Source organism: Ananas comosus, linkage group 24, assembly GCF_001540865.1.
Source record: "Ananas comosus cultivar F153 linkage group 24, ASM154086v1, whole genome shotgun sequence".
In the NCBI taxonomy this organism is placed as follows: domain Eukaryota; kingdom Viridiplantae; phylum Streptophyta; class Magnoliopsida; order Poales; family Bromeliaceae; genus Ananas; species Ananas comosus.
The window spans coordinates 1,266,809-1,287,718 of record NC_033644.1 but is presented as its reverse complement, the minus strand read 5'-3'; the positions used below and the strand labels follow the sequence as shown (position 1 = coordinate 1,287,718).

The 20,910-nt window shown below is 33.8% G+C and overlaps 2 protein-coding genes across 12 annotated transcripts; one reads left to right on the top strand and one right to left on the bottom strand.

The window, feature by feature from the left end:
* LOC109728502 (ABC transporter B family member 10-like) lies at positions 2,021–10,387 on the top strand. The gene is made up of 10 exons (XM_020258914.1): positions 2,021–2,314; positions 2,412–2,466; positions 3,432–3,607; positions 3,972–4,172; positions 5,014–5,273; positions 5,687–6,000; positions 6,385–6,608; positions 6,718–7,070; positions 7,916–8,355; positions 8,415–10,387. The coding sequence occupies exons 1-10, from the start codon at positions 2,021–2,023 to the stop codon at positions 9,944–9,946; spliced, it is 3,849 nt and encodes a 1,282-aa protein (XP_020114503.1). The 3' UTR covers positions 9,947–10,387.
* LOC109728656 (zinc finger with UFM1-specific peptidase domain protein) lies at positions 3,611–14,366 on the bottom strand. 11 transcript variants are annotated; one of them, XM_020259120.1, is made up of 9 exons: positions 14,219–14,366; positions 14,017–14,083; positions 12,819–13,615; positions 12,329–12,443; positions 11,320–11,415; positions 11,119–11,243; positions 6,681–7,038; positions 4,829–4,886; positions 3,611–4,158 (listed from the first exon to the last, which is right to left on the bottom strand). In XM_020259120.1, exons 1-6 carry the CDS (start codon positions 14,272–14,274, stop codon positions 11,160–11,162), a joined length of 1,215 nt encoding a protein of 404 aa, XP_020114709.1. In that variant the 5' UTR covers positions 14,275–14,366; the 3' UTR covers positions 3,611–4,158; positions 4,829–4,886; positions 6,681–7,038; positions 11,119–11,159. The 11 variants fall into 11 exon arrangements, with proteins under 11 accessions (XP_020114709.1, XP_020114710.1, XP_020114707.1 ...); XM_020259121.1 differs by having other exon boundaries at positions 4,829–4,875; XM_020259118.1 differs by having other exon boundaries at positions 4,829–7,038.

Genomic DNA, 20,910 nt, shown 5'->3' with positions numbered 1-20,910 from the left:
ACAGGAGAAAAAAATACGGTCATATTTTGCAGCTGACCCTCCTTATCCACTTCAAACTGCAATAGTTGGATTCAACTGCACCAAACCAAATATTATTTTTCAATTTGTATGTAATAAAACAATTTTAAATTACAGTATAATTACAACTACGTACAACCAAACGGTCTTTTAGGAAATGTTTGTTTTCATGTAGTTATAACTACACTGTAATTGTAATTGTATGGAGCTCCAAATTCAGCATTTATTTTGATGCATTTGAATTCAGCTGTTGCTGTTGCAACTGCGCGAAGAGGCTCAATTGTAACAGTTGGGACTGTGCCCAAATTAGTCGCAATTCTACCTGAAGTACTTTGAGAGAGTAATTTTAGACAAAGGTACACTTAACTCCTTAATAATCTTTATTCTCACCACCTCATATATAAAATAAAAAAAATTCATAATGATACTTCTTAACTGCATACAATCAAATAAAGTATTTATAACTGTAGCATTTTTTACTGCATTCAATCAAATAAAATATATATGTAATTATAATTACTATATTTCTAAGTAACTACATTGCATTTACAATTACGTCGAACTAAACAACCGCCCAGATCAACAAAATATTGTTTTGAAAGGTAATGTGGCATCAGAGCTAATTCTAAACTCCTTCTGAAATCGTGGGTTCAATTAATTCCTATTATGTATCACGGACACCTACAAGCTTCGTGTGTCCGTATCGGACCCGTGTTCGACGCGGATACGCCATGGACGCACGTTTGATACTAGCCCATAACGAGCCTTATTGAAAAAATATTTTTTTTTTTTACTTTCTTTTCTGCTTATATAATATAAGATGATAAATATTTTAATTTTTAATGAATGCATATAATTTTTTGAATAATATAAATAAATCATGTGTGACGGAGATTTTTTAAAAAATATCAATAAAAATTTTATTAACCTTTCATTTATATGAGAAATATAACAAAAGTTTAGCTTAATTCTTTATCTACAATAAGAATATACTTCTATATATTCCGTATTCATTTTCTTTTTTTTTCGAAAATGCCGAGCCGTGTCGTGTGTCATGTCTGTGCCTGTGGCGCTTAGAACTCCTACCTTTAACATTTAATTTGAGTTTAAATTTTCGCAATCGTATAATGGATTAAATTAATTTTTTTTTAAACTCATCTATTAATTTCACGTATCTTTTTTTATATTCATTACGCATCACTCAATCAATTTCTTACTATGATTATATATACATCGATCTTGTTTTGGGGCGTCGCTTTTATATATCCAACACAAACACTCCACACCCAATCACAAGGAGACATGCAACGAAGCATATCCCCTCCACATATTCTCACGTCCCCCTCGTTCTCATAACCCTATTAATTTTTAACTTACTTGCATGGCGTTTACATCTTTGTTAATAAACAAACATACATATATTAGCAAATATATATTTCATATTTCTTTTTTGAAAGTTAGTATGGTAATTCCTTCCATTAAATTTGATAAATATGATAGAAATTTTTTTTAAAAAATTACTGATCACCGCTGCGTAGGCAGTTGATAGGTATCTTTTCCTTCGGACACAAACTTAAAATCAAATCTCGATTCCAGCGGGATAGAATTTGAGCAATAGATTAAATCTGTGTCGCTTTTAGCTGTCCAGAAGCATATTTCAGCTTTTTAGACATTATGATTATTAAATGTCTAAAACAATTTTAGAGTCATCAATTTGATTTTGCATTTTCAGGAAAATATTTATGTCCCATTCTACCTAACAACATAAAATGAAAAATGTATAATATTGTACTTTAAAATTTCATTTTCCATGATATAGAACCTAAGTAAAATCCTTGTTCACATCCTAGTTGTTCACATGCAATGTAGCAGGCCTCTTGTACTAGCCAATAGAATCTCCTCAACCTCAATATGTTGTGACCATTATTCAAGTAGCTATTTGTACATATAAATCCATGCACCACCTTATATTAGAGCTATTTCAAACCCCATAGTGATTGTTATGGCTTCTATTCACTATGATCCACCCTCTGTTGCATCCCAAGTTCATGATGAGGATGAGAAGAAGAGCGAATTGCCGACGCTGACGGCGTCGGCAAACAGTGAGCCCGTTCCATTCGCCAGGCTTCTGGCTTACGCTGACGCTGTCGACTGGCTTCTGATGGTGCTCGGGATGCTCGGGTCTGCGGTGCACGGGGCAGCGCAGCCCGTCGGTTACCTCTTGCTCGGTAAGGCTCTCGACGCGTTCGGGAACAACATTTCCGACCAGCGCGAGATGGTTAGGGCACTCGAGAAGGTGATGATCAGATCAAACCATGCAATCTTAGAAGAGATTTGAGTTGGTGAAACCAAATTGATGAGTTTTTTTTCTTGTTTTTGGTGGGGTGCTGCAGGTGGTGCCCTTTGTGTGGTACATGGCAATTGCCACACTCCCTGCTGGGATGCTTGGTGAGTGAAGTAAATGATCCTTTAAGCATTTATAGTCAGTAGTTTCATTTTTTTCTACAATCTTAAGCTCTCTATTTTTGTTCTTCTCTATCATTATCTGTTTTATCATTAAGATTGAGATTACGAACTAAGGATGTAACGCTCCCAATAGTCTCATATCGGATTAAGAAGAGATTTTGAATTGAAATATAAAAGGTCATATACTTTAGTAATAATAACTGGACTTAAAATGGTTTGGACCCTATTAACAGGTCAGATCGTTATAATTAGAATCAGAACCGAATACAAACTGGAGCCCGAACCACGAGTTTGGAAGCCACCTCTAGAATCTCGGAGCCAACGAGGATGTCGAAATCTAAATGAAGAAAGTTTATAACACTCCTATAGTTTCATATAAGATGGAAAAGGATTCTTATCGGAAATATAAGAGGCCACGGACTCTGGACTTAAATATTTTGAGCCAGTGTTTGAACCCAAGAAGTTATTATTGTTAGTGAGTCATATCGCTATTCAAGATATCTATGTAGTATATACTAAGTAATCCAATCATATGGAGCCTTGGTGAAAAAGAAACAAACAACTCACTTTATGTGTCTCCACTTTCCAAAGGTTTATGAAAAAGAAACAAACAACTCACTCTGTCTCCCTACTTTCCAAAGGACTAGGATCTTGCTTTATTCCTCAGTGACAAGAAAATTATTGCACAAAAACAATACCATAACATCCAATTTCCAACAATATTGACATCAAATAAATTGTCACTACTGCTGCCGAAAAGATCGATTTAGTAGAAAACACAACCGATCATGTGCATAATAGATATCAGGTGAACTTAAAACTGCATTTAATACCACGTCACCCAAAAGATTGATTGAATAAGAACTGATCCTAAACAACCACCACTAAAACCCATCTCGAAATACACCTAGTTATCTTCGCTCAAATTCATTGCAAATGAACTGCAGAGATCTCATGCTGGATGTACGCCAGCGAAAGGCAGTTGGCACGGCTGCGAATCGCGTTCCTGAAAGCAGTTCTCAGTCAAGACATCGGAGCATTCGACACCGACTTAACGACGGCGCAGATCATCACCGGAATGACAAACCATATGAGTGTCATACAAGACGCGATTGGTGAGAAGGTATGAGCTCAAAATTCCTTTTACGCAAGCATTCATCACAGTCATAAGATTACAGGAAGTGCGAATCAGCTGAATTGATCAGAACTAGGGCAAGCTAAATCCCTTAACAGTCACATACATGTCCCTGCCAAACTCAATATTACACATCCCTCTAAAGTTGATGCTAGCAACATTAACATATTTATACCCATTCAAATTTATATCCTTTCGAATTTGAAAGGGTAAAACAGTCAGTAAAGAACTATATGATCTTTTTTTGCATGGATAGAGAAAATTTTGAGTAATTGAAGCGTCGGCATTTAGTAGTTGATCATCACTTTCATCAATCCAGTGTAAGATTCACTGACAAAGAGCCCTTCTGCAGCTGGGTCATTCTATTGCGAGCTTCGCCACTTTCTTCGTCGGCATCATCATTGCCTTTGCATGCTGCTGGGAAGTGGCCCTCCTCGCGCTGATCGTCGTCCCCATGATTCTCGTAATCGGAGCAACGTATACGAAGGAGATGAACAAACTTTCATTGTTGAGAACCGCGTACACTGCTGAAGCAACATCTGTGGTGGAGCAGGTACCAAATTTCGATGATTCAAATCCATAGAACTCGCAAAATGCACGACACTTATTTTGAAGAAACATTAAGATATGTATATATATATTAGAGAGAGAGAGAGCAAAATTATCTATTTACATAAATACGTCCCTTGAAATCAGAATTTTGTATATGCCATTCCGAAACAGAATTCTTCTGTACAATGCCCCTCTCCAAAAACTTGTTTTAGTAGAAGTACCTAATTCAAGCTAATGACAATTTGTACGAAACTGCACTTTAAAGAAATCTGTGCAAAATATATATTAAAAGTCTATATTTTGAATATAAGAAATATCTCAAAATTTTCAGAAAGAAAAACATTATGTAATTTATTTGTCCTGATCTATAAAACAAGAATTTAAGTGCCCATTAGCACGACGGGCCGTGCCCAATTTGCCATACCGTGCTGACAAGATATCATCACGATACGACTGCTATGTCTATGGCGCGGCTCAAAACTCTCATTTCTTTGAAATTAGCAAGTAGTTTTCTGAATAAAGTACAAAAGATTTAATAAAGATGTATATAATAAGCAATTAAAATATATTGGTGCAAAAAAAAAAAAATTTCATGCCACAGTGTCGGCACACAGATATATTTGTGACCGGTACAAATCAACATGGCATGGTACATACCGTGCTGTAACGTATCAAGTTCTTGGCACGATCCTGTTCCACGACACCTAAATCCTTGCTAAAAAATATGTTAAATAAAATTTCCAATTTACAAAATGAAAAGGAATTGTTCTAAACCAACCAAGCAAACTTGGCTTCTCTTTAAGTAACAATAATAACAAGGTATACTCTCTCTACATTTGCAGACCCTTTCCAATATAACAACAGTCTTTTCCTTTGTTGGAGAGAGCTCAGCTATTAAGGCCTTCACTCAGTGCATGGAGAAGCAATACATAATGAGTAAGAAAGAGGCACTAATAAAAGGACTGGGTTTGGGCACATTTCAAGCAGTAACATTTTGTTCGTGGGCATTGATCGTTTGGATAGGGGCGGTCGCAGTAACTTCAAGAAAAGCCAGTGGAGGAGATACAATAGCTGCTGTGATGAGCATCCTCTTCGGAGCAATGTAATAGTCCCAAAAAAGAAAGTTCTTGAATTTTGAATTCTTGATCTAATCACTCTTTTGCAACTAAAAAAAAAGTAAAATTTCAAAAATGGGACACTATTTTCATTTTTCTAACATATAGTCCACTTATAAACTTTTAGGACCAAACTGCCCCTCAATTACAGGGCCACAATGCATGTTTTGAATGATCAATACAGTTTCGAAGTTTGGTTTCGTACTTTTGAAATGTGCATTAATCATTCAAATTTAGCGATCTCGTCTTGGAGGGGTAGTTAGTAGGCTTAAGTTGCAAAATGAGAAAAATATCAGAGTTTTGCAAAAAAGCAATTTTTTTTTGAGTTTTTAAAGAAGGCAATACAACTTCAACTAGCTCATGAAAACTAAAGGATTTAATCTTTCTACATGAATTGCAGATCAATCACTTATGCTGCGCCAGATTTTCAGATCTTTAATCAGGCAAAAGCAGCAGGGAATGAAGTTTTCAAAGTGATTGGAAGGAAGCCAAGTATAAGTTACGAAGCAAAGGGGGAAACACTCAGAAAGATCAATGGAGAGATAGACATACAAGAAGTGCATTTCGCTTATCCGTCTCGCCAGGATAACCCTATTCTTCAAGGTTTCTCGTTGCTCATACCAGCAGGTAAAATTGTTGCTCTAGTGGGTACCAGCGGATGCGGAAAGAGCACCGTGATTTCTTTGGTTCAAAGGTTCTATGATCCGACCTCAGGTTCTCTCTCTCTCTCTCTCTCTCTCTCTCTCTCTCTCTCTCTCTCCCTGCACCTCTGACATCAGCTTAAATAAATGCTAATTGCTAAAGCATTCAGACCAAACATTAGACTTAACATCCAGAATTTGAATTTCCACATCACAAAATCTTGTGATTTTGTGGCATCATCTAAGTAAAAGATGATGATTTTTAACTGGTGATATAATATATTTTTTTGCTCTAATAGAAAGCAATGACTAAATACAATATAATATCAAACTTAGGAGGGATTTAATTCGCATGAAAAATTAACAGATGACTACAAATCCAATATGGCAAAGTAAACTACATTTTCACTTCCAAAGCACACACTCTAAATTACCAGTAATGTGCCTATCATCGCAGGCGACATATTCATTGACGGTCACGACATCAAGGGTTTGGATCTGAAATTCCTACGGAGAAACATAGCTGTGGTTTCACAGGAGCCATCACTATTTTCAGGGACAATTGAGGACAACTTAAAGATCGGAAAAATGGATGCAACCGATGAGGAGATAGTTAAGGCAGCATCAACAGCCAATGCACATTCATTCATATCGCAACTTCCAGATAAATACTCAACGAAGGTAAGAATGCATGTCGGTTCTATAATTGTGGGTAATAAAACTGATGTTTGAACTTTGATACTAAACTTCAACCTTATTACTCATCTGATGCTTGATATAATTGGTATAGGTTGGTGAGAGAGGAGTACAGTTGTCGGGTGGGCAAAAGCAACGAATAGCCATTGCAAGGGCAATGCTAAAAGATCCCCCGATCCTTCTTCTCGACGAGGCAACGAGTGCACTGGACTCCGAGTCCGAAAAGCTAGTTCAAGAAGCTCTTGAGAGAGCTATGAAGGGCAGAACTGTCATTTTGATAGCCCACAGAATGTCGACGGTGGTTAATTCAGACATCATAGTTGTGGTGGAGAATGGGAGAGTGGCGCAGACTGGGACCCACAAGGAATTGCTAGAGAACAGCAAATTCTACAGCAGTGTATTTAATATGCAGAATCTGGAGATGGAAGTGGAAGAAACAGCATCAAGGTAGGAGCACATAACAGTAAACATAACAAGCTTTAGGCGTATGAATGAAAAAAATGATTAACTTCGACTAGAATTGTTGCAATGGCTTTTTAATGCTAAAACATTATGGAAAGGAGATCCTCAACGCAACTATAGCTGCACAAGCCACCCTTGACAATCTAGATAGGGAAGTTGGAGCATGAGTCCTCAACCTTTTAGAGTTGTTGTGATTTAGGGGGTGTTTGGTTCCTCAGAAAAGGCTGAAAAGCATGAAAAACTGTTTTCAAGGAAAAAAAGTTTTCACTTGGAAACACCCTTTTCCACAGTTTTTGTTTTCCAGATAAAAAATTTGGAAAACGAAAACCATGGTTTTTTCCAAGAAATATAGAAAAAAAAGTTTCCCAGGAAAACTACTTTTTCTAGGAACCAAATGGACGGAAAATACTTTTCTAGCTAGAAATTTGTTTTCTGGGATATTTCCAGCAAAATAAAACACCCCTTAAACACCAACCTTTAAATTATTTCAATTAGGTCCCTAACTTTTTGTCTTTTGCATCAATTCTAACCTTTCTGTTAAGTTCCTTAATCAAATTGAACCAAAATATGTGATGAACTAACAAGAAATGCAAAATTGCAACAAAATGAATGGTTTAAACTTAAGACACAAGTATAACAATAGAAAGATTGAGAACCAAACTGCAACCTGAAAAGGTTTTGAATCAATGCTGCAAGCCTGCAATTTACGGAGTCTAAACTCGAGAAAAGTCCTTGCATTTTCTTCTTTTTTTTTTCATTGGTTAATGATAATAAAACAAAACAAAAATGATTTCTTGAACTTTTTTTCATTTTTTTCCTGGTTAAAACAGATCTCTGGATCATATTCATATAGAAGAAGCTAGAGGGATCATTCAAAGTTCTCCTAGACAAGCATCTGAGCTCTGGGAACAACGAAAGAAAAAAAAGGAAACAAGCAACTCTCAAACGGAAGAAGCACGAAAGATCAAAAGGAAAACAGTCCCTTTCTTTAGAATCTGGTTTCGGTTACATAAGCTAGAGCTTGCAAGAACCATAATTGGATCTTTTGCAGCAGCTATCTCTGGCATTTCGAAGCCTTTATTCGGGTTTTACATCATGACAATTGGAGTGGCATATTACAAGCAAGACGCAAGGAAGAGAGTGGAGAAGTATTCCATAATATTCTTCATAGTTGGATTTCTAACACTAGTTAGTCACATTATACAGCACTATCTTTACGGTCTAGTTGGAGAAAAAGCCATGAAGAACCTAAGGGAGGCTCTCTTTTCAGGTATGACATCTAACCTTTAACAAATAGTCAAATACCAATTCCTTTATGTAGATAACATTTGTCGACAACAATTGGAAAAAGCAAAAATGCTACCGGGTTTGCTCTACCTATTGCAGTGATTCTTCGAAATGAAGTGGGTTGGTTTGAAAAATCCGAGAATAGTGTGGGCTGTCTTACCTCACATATCGTCAGTGAAACATCCATGATCAAGACCATTATATCCGACAAAATGTCTGTGATCGTCCAATGCGTCTCATCTATTCTAATAGCAACTGTCGTAAGTATGGTCGTTAACTGGAGGATGGGTCTAGTAGCATGGGCAGTTATGCCGTGCCACTTCATCGGTGGTCTTATACAAGCTAAATCAGCCAAAGGCTTCTCAGGTGACACTGCTATCGCCCACCAAGAACTCGTGTCACTCGCATCAGAAGCTGCAAGCAACATCAGAACAGTCGCATCCTTCGTCCATGAAGATCATATACTCAAGAAAGCTAAGCACTCATTAAAAGAACCAATGAGGATTACTAGGATAGAGAGCATCAAGTACGGAATAATTCAAGGGATATCACTTTGCTTGTGGAACATCGCACATGCTGTAGCTTTGTGGTATACTACAGTGTTGGTCGATAAACAACAAGCAACCTTTGAAGATGGAATTCGATCATATCAGATATTTTCACTGACAGTCCCCTCAATCACAGAGTTGTGGACTTTAATTCCTACAGTAATCTCCGCCATCAGCATACTGACCCCAGCATTCCAAATACTAGATCGGGAAACAAAAATCGTGCCAGATGTACCCAAAACTGTGAACCTAGAGAAGATTTTAGGAAAAATCAAATTCAAAGCGGTTACTTTCAGCTATCCGTCAAGGCCGACAGTGGTTATACTAGACAGTTTCACTCTAGCTATCGAAGAAGGAAAAAAGGTGGCCCTTGTTGGCCCCAGTGGAGCAGGGAAGTCTTCCATTCTGGCTCTTCTGTTAAGATTTTATGATCCTTGTAAGGGAATCATTTTGATTGACAGGAAAGACATAAAGAAATACAATCTTAGATGGTTAAGGAAGCAGATAGGAATCGTCCAGCAAGAACCGATCCTTTTTAGTTCCTCGATGAGGGACAATATCATTTACGGGAATGAGACTGCTTCGGAAGCAGAAATAGTCGAAGCCTCGAGAGAGGCGAACATTCATGAATTTATAAGTAGTTTGCCGAATGGTTATGACACAGTGGTGGGCGAGAAGGGATGCCAACTCTCTGGAGGACAAAAGCAAAGAATAGCCATCGCCAGGACGCTATTGAAGAGGCCTTCTATATTGCTGCTAGACGAAGCGACTAGTGCATTGGATGGAGAATCTGAAAGAGTGGTCATGAATTCTTTCTTCTTTAAACAACAAACAAGAGAAGGTGCGCCAGTGAGCAAAATGACCCAAATAACAGTTGCCCATAGACTTTCCACAATTATCAATTCGGACATGATCGTGGTGATGGATAAAGGGAAGGTGGTTGAGATGGGTAACCATGCGACCTTGGTCGCAGCAAGTGGACTTTATTCTAAATTATTCCATATGCAAAGCACGGTGAGAGATTAATTCGTTAACTTCCCAAGTTCTATTCAGAATAGAAGCTTGTAGGGAAGAATATTTAGATGATAATGAATATCACATGTTGCAAGAGCAACATTGCAACAGCAGGACTTGTTTGTATACATGATACGCAACATGAAATCATAATGAAGATATGGAAAATCCGTACTGATAGCTTATTTTGTTGAAAATTGAGCGGAAGTCTTAAAATTTTCGTCCTTTTGGAGAACAATTCTTCAACTGCAATTTTTCTTTCTGAAAATGGTTTTTTCATTTTCTTCTGTAAAAATATAGTTGCAAGGGGAAGAGGAAAAAAAAAAAAAAAACCCTCGACAAAAGAGCTAACATGATTGATGGAATCTTTTGTCAAGATCTTAGAAAACATATGAATGTAAGATACGAATGTTTATACACATAGCTGATAGATTAATAATTCTCAATAAGCTGCTAGCTTTAGGAAAAAAAACTCTATCATCATACCTGAATTTATCATCCACACCATTCATTAAGATCTACACGTCAATACATAATGCGATCAATAAAAGGCTTCTCATAATGAAACAGAAAGTTTATCTCAAACTCGAGTTACTTTAGTATCAGATTGCTCTACCTGCCAATTAGTATTATGTTTTCACTCATAAGTCCTCAATCATATAGATCTCCCGCTAATCAAAGATTTGGCACCAATTTCCAAAGAGCTTGTGCCCAATTAACAAGCGGTTATAGCAAAAAAAAATTAACTAATTCCATTGGTTCCTTCTTCCATCATTGCCTAACAACCTCTCTCCATTTTGTTGGGGAAAAAGCTTCCATGATGACGACAATGACAAAGGCTTTTCTGGACTAATGACGTCAAACATTTCTTGATTACTTTGAATTTCATATTCAAAGCATCGTGAATGATGCAGATCATAATGTACATACCAAGCCATATTAGAGTATAGCTTAAACATTATACAAAGTAGCCATATTAGAGTATAGCTTAAACATTATACAAAGTAACATACAAAAATCACCTACAAAATCTGTCTGTGCGCAATTTCGGCAGCTAAATTTGCCTGCGTGACCTTATAAAATCAAAAACTTCTACTCCAGCACCCATAGCAACTATATATAATGCAAAAAAACATATGACTAAAGAAATAAATAATTAATACTCTAAATTATGAAAGTGTTACCTCAAGGAAGTTTGGAGAGTTCATAAAGTCTCCGGCTATTCCTAGAACCTCACTAATATGCTGTCAATAGTCTTAAGCTGCTCCATTTCTTCTGCATGCGCGATCCCAGGATCCACATAACATAACTGCAACCATATAAAGTATGTCATATACACTGCAAGAAAAGGTGACTGATAGTGAAGATTATGAGATGCATTTGACCTGATATTGGGGCTTTTTCAGCGTGTGCACTCCTCGTTTAATCATTTTCTGCCACCCATTTTTGTCCTGAAGAGACCTTTCCAAAACTTTTGTTTTCTGCGCGAATCGAGTGGTTCAGTGAAAGCACTTACATACTTTTCTTTCAACTCCAATTATATTATAGTGATAAATGCTTTTGCATTTTCATTTTTCTAAAAGGCATTTTATTATGTATGAACGATAGTCCATTAGGAATTAAGTGGTATCTTTTTGATGAACAAAATCAGGTAAAAGTGAATAAGGTGAATACTATATAGTTTAGTAACTTTAGTTTCAAATTTCTTGTGTATACATTCACATTATACATTTCCAGAAGGTTCGGCTAAGAGTGTTTAACTGAAGCACACAATCCGGTCTTCAGAAAACCAAACAGAAACAAGATGGCATGAAAGACAAAGTGGCGAGGTTTATCTATTTGTATTTTCAATATAGGAGATAGCTATGTAGATATTTTCGTGCATTTACTACTTTCTAGCTCTACCTGCAGAGCTCTTGTTCTTCATGCCGCAGGTGAAAAACTGAAACCAAACAAAATTCAAATGCTTCTTCACTTGATTTTTTTTTTTTTTTTTTTTTTTTGAGAGAGAGATAGGTAGTACATTAAACTGGAAATGAACAGACAATTGAAAAATCAAACCAAAATGAATCACAACCCAATCCTTTGATTCATTTTTCCTAAATTTTTGTCTTTTTCTTTTTTCCTGAACCCTTTGGTCCACCGTGCTGTGCCTTGGCACAACAGTCATTTCACTTAATCTTTGCATCGAATATGTAGCTAGCATAAACTAGACTCGCACAAATCATACAACTTCTTAAAATGGAAATCTTAGAAAAGAAAAATGGAATTCGCAGCTTGATTACCGCTACAATCTTCATATAAAGATAAAAATGGAATTGTCCAGCATAGAAATGTGAACTAAATACCGAGAAATGCATGTAAGGGAAGAGAAAGGGAAAACAGTTAACTTACATGGGCAGGGTCTAAAACCAGAAGGCAGTATCGATCTGGGGATCCACGAACTCCCTTCTGCATCTGAATCCCTACAATGGTTCTCGAATGACCATCATGTTGGAAGTATAAAGGCCTGCACATTTAAAACCCTTATGAAGTTTTAGGTCGAACAGATTGTCATCGGCATATCTGTAGGATTAACTACAGATTTCGCCCACGGAATTTGACTTGATTACTTGTGTCTCGGAGTTTTAATTTTAACTGTTGAATCTCCGAAGTCCGTTCAACATAGCAATAGTAAGTATTACTGTTAATCCACCATTACTGTTAGAATTTGCTCTTAACATGAAATTCCAGATATGTCATATCAATGAGCTCGAACGGTTATGCTAAAAAGGCATCTTTTTCAGACAATAGATTAACAATGAAATTGCAATCAGATTACAAGGATTGAAGTATAATTAACCATTCAGCAAACAAAAATAAGAGCAAATCAGCGTGAACTCACGTTTTTTCGCTGATAATAACACGTCGAGAACTTCCCACCTTGATAGATGTCTTGCTCATAAAATAGTTCCAGACCCAATCAACAAGAATCTGATGACCAATTCCACTAGTATCACTACGAGATAAATCATGGTCACAAAACTCATTGCTACGCACCACAAACTTATCCATCGGCCCGAATAGCTGTTTTGCTACCCCTTTACCTCTACTATTTCCTATATTTTGCCTCTCTGAAGGTGTTATACTATCAAAATCTACAACCCTTGCTCGGAGCCCGAAAGAACGGAATAGCGTAGAGCACTCGGTAGTCCCAATCCATTTCCTGTGGCCGTATATTTTCTTTTGAAACGAATTCGAACCGACAACATCAAAACCCTTTTCCCAAGCGATCTCAAGCCACCTCTGAAGTGAGGGAATATCTGGAACGAAACCCGAACCACCGAAAAGAACGGCATTTGCGTCTCGTCTCTCCCTCAACAGATGAGAGCTCAGCATCTGTATGTTTCTCCATCCGCAACCCCAACCAGAATCCTCCGATTCAACGCTCTGGTAATGATCGACGTGGCCTGATATTATACTTCTCGAGGATTCGCCATCAGAATCCAAGCAGCTTCTCAACAGCGGCATAAGGCCACCTGGAACTTCATGGAAGGAGCTTCGAACTTGCGATCCGAGCAAAATCGATATCTGTTCATCTAAAAAACAAGGCGAAATGTTACTGCTGCTCGAAGTAGAGGTTCCAGTAGAGCCTCCAAAATCGGCAACAAACGATTCCTCGTATCCTACCGACGCATCCTGCTATGATTAAATTCGAATTATGTCGCGTGATATGCGATAAAAAGATTAAACAAACTGAGTTAAAAGGAAATACACAGGACTACAAACTAATGCATTATACTTGAATAATCAAAATTAGTGCGAAAACACACAACATGAATCTCCAAACATGGTTAAGTAGAACACACTAAATTGTAAAAAGCAAGCAAATTTTAGCCCTAATTTCGCAAAACAAAAATCCCCAAATAGCCCAATATTCACAAAACTAAACTCCTCGGATTAATTTATGAGTTACATGGTCATAGCCCCTTGACTCTAAGATCAAAAAAGAGCCAAAATTACTAAAAACAAGTAATAATTATCAATGATAAATGCGTAGAATGTAGATAAATCATCTACATAACAAGAAAAAAAAAATCTACCATAATTTGCTGAGCCAATTCCCTGTCTTTTTGAAGCTCATCCTCCACAAAATGATTATTTGCATGCCTAAATATGATTCAGGAAAAAAAAAAAAAAAAAAAAAACAACAACAACAACAACAAAAAAACAGAGAAAAAAAAGAATCAATTACACAGTTGTAAAAACATAATCAAATCCACAAGATGCAGAGGTAACTGGTACCATTCCAACTCACTGGAGAGAACACTTGTGTGACAAAAGGGACAAGATGCAAACATCTTCTTGTGTATTCAATTTCCTGCAGTGTGCCAAAGAGAACACTGTGTGAGAACCCAACCCCACCACAAAAAGTAAAATAAAATAAAAAAATAAAAAATAAAATAAAATAAAAAGAAATTGGTAGGGATGCAAATGGATCCGGATTGGCGGAGCTCCCGCCCCGATCCGCTGGAATGGGATAGTAAATGAAATAAAATAAACGAATTCGAGGCATAAAACGAGATGATTTTTATAATTCAAAGAAGGATTCAGGGCAGGAAACCAAAAAATTTTAACTCGCTCCGAATCCGCCAAGTCATGACTTGTCCCGAAAATTGTTTATATTTTAAGAAAATACTCTTAAAAAATAATATATTCACAAAATGGTCCAAATACAAATGAGTTGGTGCTTTCATTTCTCATATATTTGAAAATTTTAAATTATATTGCAAATTGTGATTGATATTTTTAATTTTTATATATGATGTTATTAGTTATATATATATAATTTGATAATATTATTTATTACTGTTAAAAAAATTTAATGATTTATATTTATAAAATGTTAAAAGTATTATAATTTGTAAAAATAGTATTAGTTGATGGGGCGGATTCAAGACGCTGGTGGGAGGTGGTTTATTGTTCACCTGTTATGAATTCAGGTAGAATTTTGATAGTCGGGACACAAATCCATTCCGTTTGCATCCCTATAACCATAAACCATTGAAAGTTAGTAACCAACATGGTCATACTAAAAAGCACATGTAACCATTACAATTAGATGCAGCAAATGTAGAATATTAAAAAAAACCTTCAAATTCACATTAAAAAAAAGGCCAATTTGCATAAAAAATCCACTAGTTTCGAGATTTTGCAAAAGTAGAACGTCTTTTGGGATTTTGCCGATTTGGTCCGATTTTTTTTAAAAAAGACCAAACTAACATTCTTTCAAAATGCATAAAAAGTACATGCATTAAATTTATTGAAAAATACAACTGACAAGTTATTATTACAGCTATCTTTTTCTTGGAAACAGAATTCTCATGTAACATATAAAGAAAAGAATTCAAATAATAAAAAAAAAAGAAAAAATGAAATATCGGTTAAATAGTGCAACATCCTTTCAAATAGTGCAACATTTCCTTCCAATTATTAGTGTACTATTTTTGCAAATAGTGCAACATTTGCACATTTTATATAAATGTTGCATAATTTTTATACTAAATTGCGAATAATATAGTATATTACACACAAATAATATAATATATTATAATATATTTGTACAAACGGTGTATATATTATACTATTTGTATAAAATATTATTATGATAGAATATTGTACCATTTAGATGGTATCTTTGCACTCTTTTTTTTTTAAAACTAAATTGTATTATTATACATCGAGCTAACACATTTGGAGGGAGAGGAATGCAAATGGGCCGGCCCGATAACTGAATTTCTCCCTTCGTAGGCCCACATGAGACCCATATTCATTTCTAAACTAGTGAACGGCAAGAGCGGTTAGGCTGTCAACGGATTGGATATGAGTGAGCTTGAGCCGGCTCGTGTTCGTTCGTTTATTAAACGATCCGAACACAAATTGACTCGAGCTGAAAAATTCAGTTTATATTCGGCTCATTTATTAATAAGCCGAACACAAACTGACTCGACAAAATATTGAGCGAAAAAATTCAGCTCGTTTATTAATGAGGGGAACATAAACTGGCTTGCCAACAGTAAGTTAGACTATTAGCCTTACGGCTGGGTGAAAAGTTAAAATAAAATTAGAAAATTAGAATCTTAATCTAATGACTAAAATTTAGAAACTATAGGTTTTTTTTAAGGGAAAACTTCAAAAACCCCCCTTGTGTTTTTATTTTTTTTTCACTTTAGTACCCTGTGGTTTAAAATATATCAAATTAGTACCCCGTGGTTTATCACTTTATCACTTTAGTACCCTGTGGTTTAAAATATATCAAATTAGTACCCCGTGGTTTATCACTTTATCACTTTAGTACCCTGTGGTTTAAAGTGTACTAAGTTAGTACCCTGTGGTTTTACACTTTATCACTTTAGTATCCTGTGGTTTAAAAACCACAGGGTACTAACTTGATACAAAATTAAAACCATAGGGTACTAAAGTGATAAAGTGCAAAACCACAGGGTACTAACTTGATACATTTTAAACCACAGAGTACTAAAGTGATAAAGTAAGAAACCACAGGGTACTAACTTGATACACTTTAAACCACAGGGTACTAAAGTAATAAATGATGAAACCACAGGGGGGGTTTTGAAGTTTTCCCTTTTTTTAATATTTGAGCCGGCTTAAAATTCTTTATAATATATATTCGAGTTATGTCGAAGTGAACAAGAGCCAGTTCACCCTAGTTATTGCTCGACTCGTTAAGATTTTGAGCTGAAAAATTTAGCTCGTATTCGGCTCGTTTATTGAACTAATTGATTGATCTTGAGCTCATCGACCCGAACACGAGCCGGCTCGCGAACAATGTTTATAAAAATTTATTGTCATAAAATTTTGTAGGTTTTCTGTACTTCTCTAGAATTNATATAATTAATTTTATTAAACAAATTCTTCCATTATTTTATCTCCCTTCTATTTATTTTTTTTAAATTATTTTGATATATTTATCACAAATCATTTTTCGCATAAATCTTTATAAAATAAGTTGTCGTTTTAATAAATTTTATTTAAATAAAATTAACTATTAAATTATTTTTATATAATTTTTATTTAATTAATAATTAGACTTATAAAATTATTTAAAAATATAAAAAGCTAAAATTTATTAAAAAAATTTTTAAATCCGCAGCATCGCGCGGGTATTTCACTAGTGTAACCATTACAATTAGATGCAGCAAATGTAGAATATTAACAAAAACCTTCAAATTCACATAAAAAAGGGCCAATTTGCATAAAAAATCCACTAGTTTCGAGATTTTGCAAAAGTAGAACGTCTTTTGGGATTTTGCCGATTTGGTCCGATTTTTTTTAAAAAAGACCAAACTAACATTCTTTCAAAATGCATAAAAAGTACATGCATTTAATTTATTGAAAAATACAACTGACAAGTTATTATTACAGCTATCTTTTTCTTGGAAACAGAATTCTCATGTAACATATAAAGAAAAGAATTCAAATAATAAAAAAAAAAGAAAAAATGAAATATCGGTTAAATAGTGCAACATCCTTTCAAATAGTGCAACATTTCCTTCCAATTATTAGTGTAATATTTTTGCAAATAGTGCAACATTTGCACATTTTATATAAATGTTGCATAATTTTTATACTAAATTGCGAATAATATAGTATATTACACACAAATAATATAATATATTATAATATATTTGTACAAACGGTGTATATATTATACTATTTGTATAAAATATTATTATGATAGAATATTGTACCATTTAAATGGTATCTTTGCACTCTTTCTTTTTAAAAATTAAATTGTATTATTATGCATGGAGCTGACACATTTGGAGGGGGAGGAATGCAAATGGGCCGGCCCGATAACTGAATTTCTCCTTTTGTAGGCCCACATGAGGCCCATTTTCATTTCTAAACTAGTGAACGGCAAGAGCGATTAGGTTGTCAACGGATTGGATATGAGTGAGCTTGAGCCGGCTCGTGTTCGTTCGTTTATTAAACGATCCGAACACGAATTGACTCGTTAAAATATCGAGCTGAAAAATTTAATTTATATTCGGCTCATTTATTAATAAGCCGAACACAAATTGACTAGATAAAATATCGAGCGAAAAAATTCAGCTCGTATTTAGCTCGTTTATTAATGAGGGGAACATAAACTGGCTCGCCAACAGTAAGTTAGACTATTAGCCTTACGGCTGGGTGAAAAGTTAAAATAAAATTAGAAAATTAGAATCTTAATCTAATAACTAAAATTTAGAAAATATAGCTTTTTTTTAAATATTTGAGTCGGCTTAAAATTCTTTATAATATATATTCGAGTTATGTCGAAGTGAACAAGAGCGAGTTCACCCTAGTTATTGCTCGACTCGTTAAGATTTTGAGCTGAAAAATTTAGCTCGTATTCGGCTCGTTTATTGAACTAATTGATTGATCTTGAGCTCATCGAGCCGAACAATTATTATAGAAACTTAAAATATTTTAAATAAAACTAAAATATAGAAAATTGTCACTTAAATATTCATTTTTTGACTTTTTTTTTCGACTTTCAAAAATTTGTGTATTATATCTCATCGGAAGTCAAAAATATTTTGAGAAAATTATAACATTAGTGGAAAGGGTTAAATAATCAAATTATTCTTACTTATTTAAAAAAATAATTTTTTATTATATTATTGTCAATTTTAAGAATATTTTTAGTATAAATTATAATCAATAGACAAAATAATGACGTAATTGTCACAGAGGGAGCTCAGTGTACAACTTAAATTTGTAAAAAAATAAAATATATATTTTTGGAGAAAGTGAAAAAAAAAAAAATATTTATAAACAAATTCTTTTATTAATTTTTAAAATAAAATAATAAAAATAATAAAATAATAATGGAGATAATGGAGGGGTTAGGAAAACACGTGTAAGTCTCCTCGTTGCTTTCGTAACGCTCCTAAACTACTAAAATAATTTTAAAAGATAACAAAATAATAATAATAAAAATTTTAAAACACTACCTCTGTGGTTTCATTTTTTTTCATTTTAGTATTCTATAGTTTAAAGTGTATTACTTTCGAATCCTGTGATTTAAATTTTTTTTTGTTATTCCTTTCACTAATTTTTTTCGTTAAATCAGTCGCAAAATTAAAACTAAAATGTACTAAAGTAAATATTCGATAAACTATATGTAGGATATCTGAAGTGTATATAATTTAACGAAAAGTTAACGAAGGGACTGGCGAAAAGAAAAAAATAAACTATAGGTACTAAATTAATATATTTTAAACTATATGTTACTAAAATGAGAAATTATGAAACTATTGGGATGATATTTGAAGTTTATCCTTACAAAAAAAAAAAAAAATAGAGGACCATGGTCCATGGAGGGGTTTGGGTGCATGTGTCGAATCCTGGTACCGTTTGGTTTCGGTATAAGCAAGAATTAGCTATTACAGGGATAGGTACAAGTGTGGGGATAAGAAAAATAGTGTTTGGATGAAAATTGGATTGTTCCTAGGGATAAAAACAATTTTAGGTAGTTTTATATAGAAAATAAAGGTATTGGTGGAGATAACCAAGAACTACTATTCTCGAATAAAAAATTAGCGTTTGGGTATAAAGGAGGGATAAGGACCTATTCCTATTCCTATCCCCTAACCAAACGCTTAAGTAATCATCATAGATAATGCTCTATCTCATTCCCTTTACTGTGTTTGATAGTGATTGTGATTGTGTTGATGAATGATTGAGAGAGACATTGAATGATTTTGTTTTCTAATGATTCAATTCCCATCTCTTTGATTGATTATGGAGGACGCCACCAACTTTAAAAAACTCACCATTTCGAGGAGTCTGATAACTATGCAAAGGACATGTTTGGTACGAATTATTCTGTCAGGATTACAGATAATTTTATCAGAATTATTATATTTGGTTCATGCAATCTGTATATCTTGTATTACAAATAACGGATTATCTTTTATGCTATATAAAATTATAAATTTACCCCTCCAATAGTCCTAAATTCTTTCAGAATATTAGTTTTAAAATTTTAACTTAAAATTTTGAATTGCCAAATTTTAAATTTTAAATTTTAAATTTTAAATTTTAAATTCTATTTAAATTTTAAAATTTAAATTTTAAATATATATTTTAAATTTTAAATTTCATATTTAGATTTTGAATTTTGAATTTTAAAGTTTAAATTTAAATTAATATTTTAAATTTAAAATTTTAAACTTTAAATTTTAATTCTTTTCATATTTATATTTTATATTTTTGTTCAGATTAAAAATTTAAAATATAAAAATTTAAAAATTAAAATTAAAATTATTTTAAAATAAAATTTAGAAAAAAATATTATTTGTAAACAGTAAATTTATTTGCCAAATGTAGTTCAGGAAAATTTTGGGATAAACTATAATTTATTGTCACTATTACTGAATTTTATAAAATGAACAAAATATAGAAATTTTATATACATTGTAATTCAGTATTATATTACTATATTAAACCAAATGTGGTAACGTAGCATTAGTAGTAATCTAATTAAGAAAGTCTAAATACATAGTTATATTGAAATAACCTATAATGCTACATAACGCGAACCAAACGCGCCTTAGTACATTCATTTTTATATTTATAAATTAATTTTGATGATATAACTTTGAATCAACGATTCATATTGTTAAACATAATTTAGAGTATTTAAACTTTTTTAAAATTAAATTCATAATTTTTTGACATTTTTATCTTATGATTAAAAGATCTCAAAATTAATGACTTTTAACGGCCGGTACAGAAAACTTGCTAGTTTAACGGTGTAAAAAAATTAGAACTGGATGAATATTTTTGATGAAAAATTTTATTTACTATCAATAAATTTGATCTTAAATTGAAGGATCCAATCATCCATTTTTAAGATATCGTTCAATTTTGACTATTCATTTCATCTCCGCTTAATTGATTTTATTATAATTTTAAAAATTTAC

What these genes read in the sequence shown, in the direction of transcription:
- LOC109728502 (XM_020258914.1), top strand. Translation starts at nt 2,021, where the DNA reads ATGGCTTCTATTCACTATGATCCACCCTCTGTTGCATCCCAAGTTCAT. An exon ending in GTGGAAGAAACAGCATCAAG is followed by an intron (nt 7,071 to 7,915) that starts GTAGGAGCACAT and finishes TGGTTAAAACAG; the next exon opens with ATCTCTGGATCATATTCATA. An exon ending in AAGGGAGGCTCTCTTTTCAG is followed by an intron (nt 8,356 to 8,414) that starts GTATGACATCTA and finishes GTAGATAACATT; the next exon opens with TGTCGACAACAATTGGAAAA.
- LOC109728656 (XM_020259118.1), bottom strand. Translation starts at nt 14,274, where the DNA reads ATGTTTGCATCTTGTCCCTTTTGTCACACAAGTGTTCTCTCCAGTGAG. An exon ending in CTCTCCAGTGAGTTGGAATG is followed by an intron (nt 14,084 to 14,218) that starts GTACCAGTTACC and finishes AATCATATTTAG; the next exon opens with GCATGCAAATAATCATTTTG. An exon ending in TGAAAAAGCCCCAATATCAG is followed by an intron (nt 11,244 to 11,319) that starts GTCAAATGCATC and finishes ATATGGTTGCAG; the next exon opens with TTATGTTATGTGGATCCTGG.